The 2615-nt window shown below is 52.9% G+C and overlaps 1 protein-coding gene across 1 annotated transcript in view; it reads left to right on the forward strand.

Annotated features, from left to right (window-relative positions):
- The first annotated feature begins 7 nt into the window (after positions 1-7).
- The window catches only part of RTN2 (reticulon 2), a 13311-nt gene continuing 10703 nt past the window's right edge, over positions 8-2615 (forward strand). Inside the window, exons 1-3 of the mRNA XM_045292671.1 lie at positions 8-140; positions 2263-2307; positions 2474-2610. Coding sequence (XP_045148606.1) covers positions 107-140; positions 2263-2307; positions 2474-2610 — 216 coding nt within the window. The 5' untranslated portion in view covers positions 8-106. The remainder of the gene's footprint in view (positions 141-2262; positions 2308-2473; positions 2611-2615) is intronic.

The raw sequence follows: 2615 nt of genomic DNA on the forward strand, positions 1-2615 counted from the left end.
ATGGCGGCAGCGACTTGGGCGCGGCGGAGATGATCTTTCGCGGCCCCGAGCCCAGGGCGGCGCGGCCGGAGTGGGCTGGGGTCCCGATGCAGGCCCGAGGGGGGCCATGGGGCAGGTCCTGCCGGTCTTCGCCCACTGCAGTGAGTATGGGCTGGTGTGGGGCCTGGTGTGGGGCCCAGAGGCCCGGGTGGGTCCTCCCCGGTGTCCCCTCCGCGCCAGTCCTGGGGAGAGCCAGGCTGGGGGAATCAGACAAAGGAAGAGCTCCCCTCCCCCCCCCACCCCCAAACTGCACCTCCCGCTCTGGTAGCGACCCAGCGCCCTGACCCGGAGGACCGGGTGAGATGGGGCCAAGGTGGGGGGCGCTGACATAGCTGGAGGGGGGGATCCCGTTGGGTGCTCTGATACGCTGAGGGGCCCCCCGCCTGGAGATGGCCTAGTGCATGGGGAGCTGTCCTCCCGCCCTGGTGCTGCCCGCTGCCGGAGGAAATGGGGGCGCCTGAATCGAGAGGCAGAGCCAGCATGCAGGAGCTGAACCTAATCTCCTCTCCCATTCCGCTCACCCCCTCTTCTACCTAGATTCCGAAGCGACCTGGACCTCCCCCAAATCGTTCAACCCCCTGTCCTGGGCAGCAAGCATCCCTGGGTTGGGCTCTGCACTCCTTAGTGGTAACCCTAGGATAAACCCCTTGCTGGCCGGGGTCTCCGATTCCCCAGCCGAGTAAACAAGGTGGGGCGAGGGTGTCCCGAGTTCATTTCTAAACGTTATCGACCATATCCTATAGGCCAAGCCCGGAGCTAGCTCCGAGGGCTGGGTTCCCAAACTGAAAGCTGCTGTGTCGAATCCTCAGGATCCCACTACCTCGAACAGTCTGGTTTTTAGCGTCTGACAGCTGGGGATCCCAACATCCCCAGATCCAGCCACTCGTATATACTGAGAATCCAGATGCCAAAATTCTAAGAATTTGCTATTTCAATATTCTAGAGCATCATCCAACGGTCTTAAGAGCTTGTCCTCACATGACCTGCCTCTCCTCCACACCATCTACTTACCTTCACCTCCCATCTCTTTCCCCCTCAGTCACTGTGCCCTACCTTCCAAGCATAGGACCTGCCTGAGGGCCTTTCCACTGGCTGTTCCCTGTGTTTGAAATGCTCTTCCCGAGATACATGGCTTCCTCGATTCATTCAGGGCTTCTGCTCAGATGTCAACTTATCAGAGAATCCTTCCCAGCTACCTGATCTGAAAGAGCACCCTGACTTTCTTACGCCTTAACATACTTTTTAAGTGTACTTTATATATTGAAGCGGGGTAAAGATGAGGCGTTCTATTCTCATAAAGAGTTGCAGGCTAAGAAACTCACAGAGGCAATTCTACCCTGTCCGGTTTGCCTTAATGTTTTTATAAAGTGGGGGTGGGCTGGTGGGTTTTTTCTTTGTTTGTTTGTTTTTTAATTTTTTTTTTTGCATGGTGGGTTTTGCGTTGGGCTGCTAACCACATGCCCAGCCATTTGACCCTGAAAAGTGAGGCTTTCTACTCCCGTAAAGATTTACCGCGTCAAAACCCCACAGGGGCTGCTTGTAATTTGTCCTAGGGGGTCGCGATGACTTGATTGGACTTGGACTTGATTGCAGTGAGGTGGATGTCTCAAATTTTTACTCAACATCGTGTGTCTTGGTATTGTCTGACCTCCATACACAACAGAGTGTGTATGATCTCCATGAGATCAGAGATTGCATCTGCTTCGTTCACGGCTGTATCCCCACAGTAGAACGTGGCATGTAGTAGGTGCTCAATGAAAATGTGATTGTAAGGATGCGTGAAAATTGCAACCTCCTAAGATTCCTAATTGGAGGGGGGAAATTGAGGAGCTGATATCAAGGGCTCAAGTAGAAAGCAAGAGTTTTGTGAATGAGGATGGCAACAAATGTACAAATGTGCTTGACATAATGGATGTATGTGTGGATTGTGATAAGAGTTGTATAAGCCCCCAATAAAATGATTTTTAAAAATAAATAAACAAGCAAAAATTCTTCTTTATTTTTTAAAACAACAACAACAAAGGTTCCTAATGGAAGGATCCTAAGATTGCATCCACTGGATTTCAACTACAGGTGGCAATTATGCTAAGTTTCTTTCTATATGCAGCAGGTTCTAAAGGTCCTGTCACTCAAGCATTGCAAGATCCCTTAATTTGGATCACCCCAGCTTCCAGAGCTAGTGCACTTGTGTGTCTAAGGGTCTTGCTTTTTTCCCTCTCGCAGAAGAAGCACCCTCCACAGCCTCCTCTACCCCTGACTCCACAGAAGGCAAGTGAGGCAGGGGAGTGGGGTGCAGGTGGGTGGGAGGGGAAAAGCCTGAAGGGTGTTCACAGTTGGGTAGAGAAACTGGTGTGTGTGTGTAGGAGGGGGGGGAGGCGGTCTTCCAGGGTCCTGCTTCCTGGAGCTCATAGCTCTCTATTATGATTCAGTGCAGGAGGGAACGACGACTCTGATTTTCGAGAGCTGCACACGGCCCGGGAGTTCTCGGAGGACGACGAGGAGGAGACCACGTCGCAGGGCTGGGGCACCCCTCGGGAGCTGACCTTCTCCTACATCGCCTTCGAAGGCGTGGTGAG

This window comes from Echinops telfairi, unplaced genomic scaffold, assembly GCF_000313985.2.
Source record: "Echinops telfairi isolate 266 unplaced genomic scaffold, ASM31398v2 ScPeMD7_655;HRSCAF=1070, whole genome shotgun sequence".
In the NCBI taxonomy this organism is placed as follows: domain Eukaryota; kingdom Metazoa; phylum Chordata; class Mammalia; order Afrosoricida; family Tenrecidae; genus Echinops; species Echinops telfairi.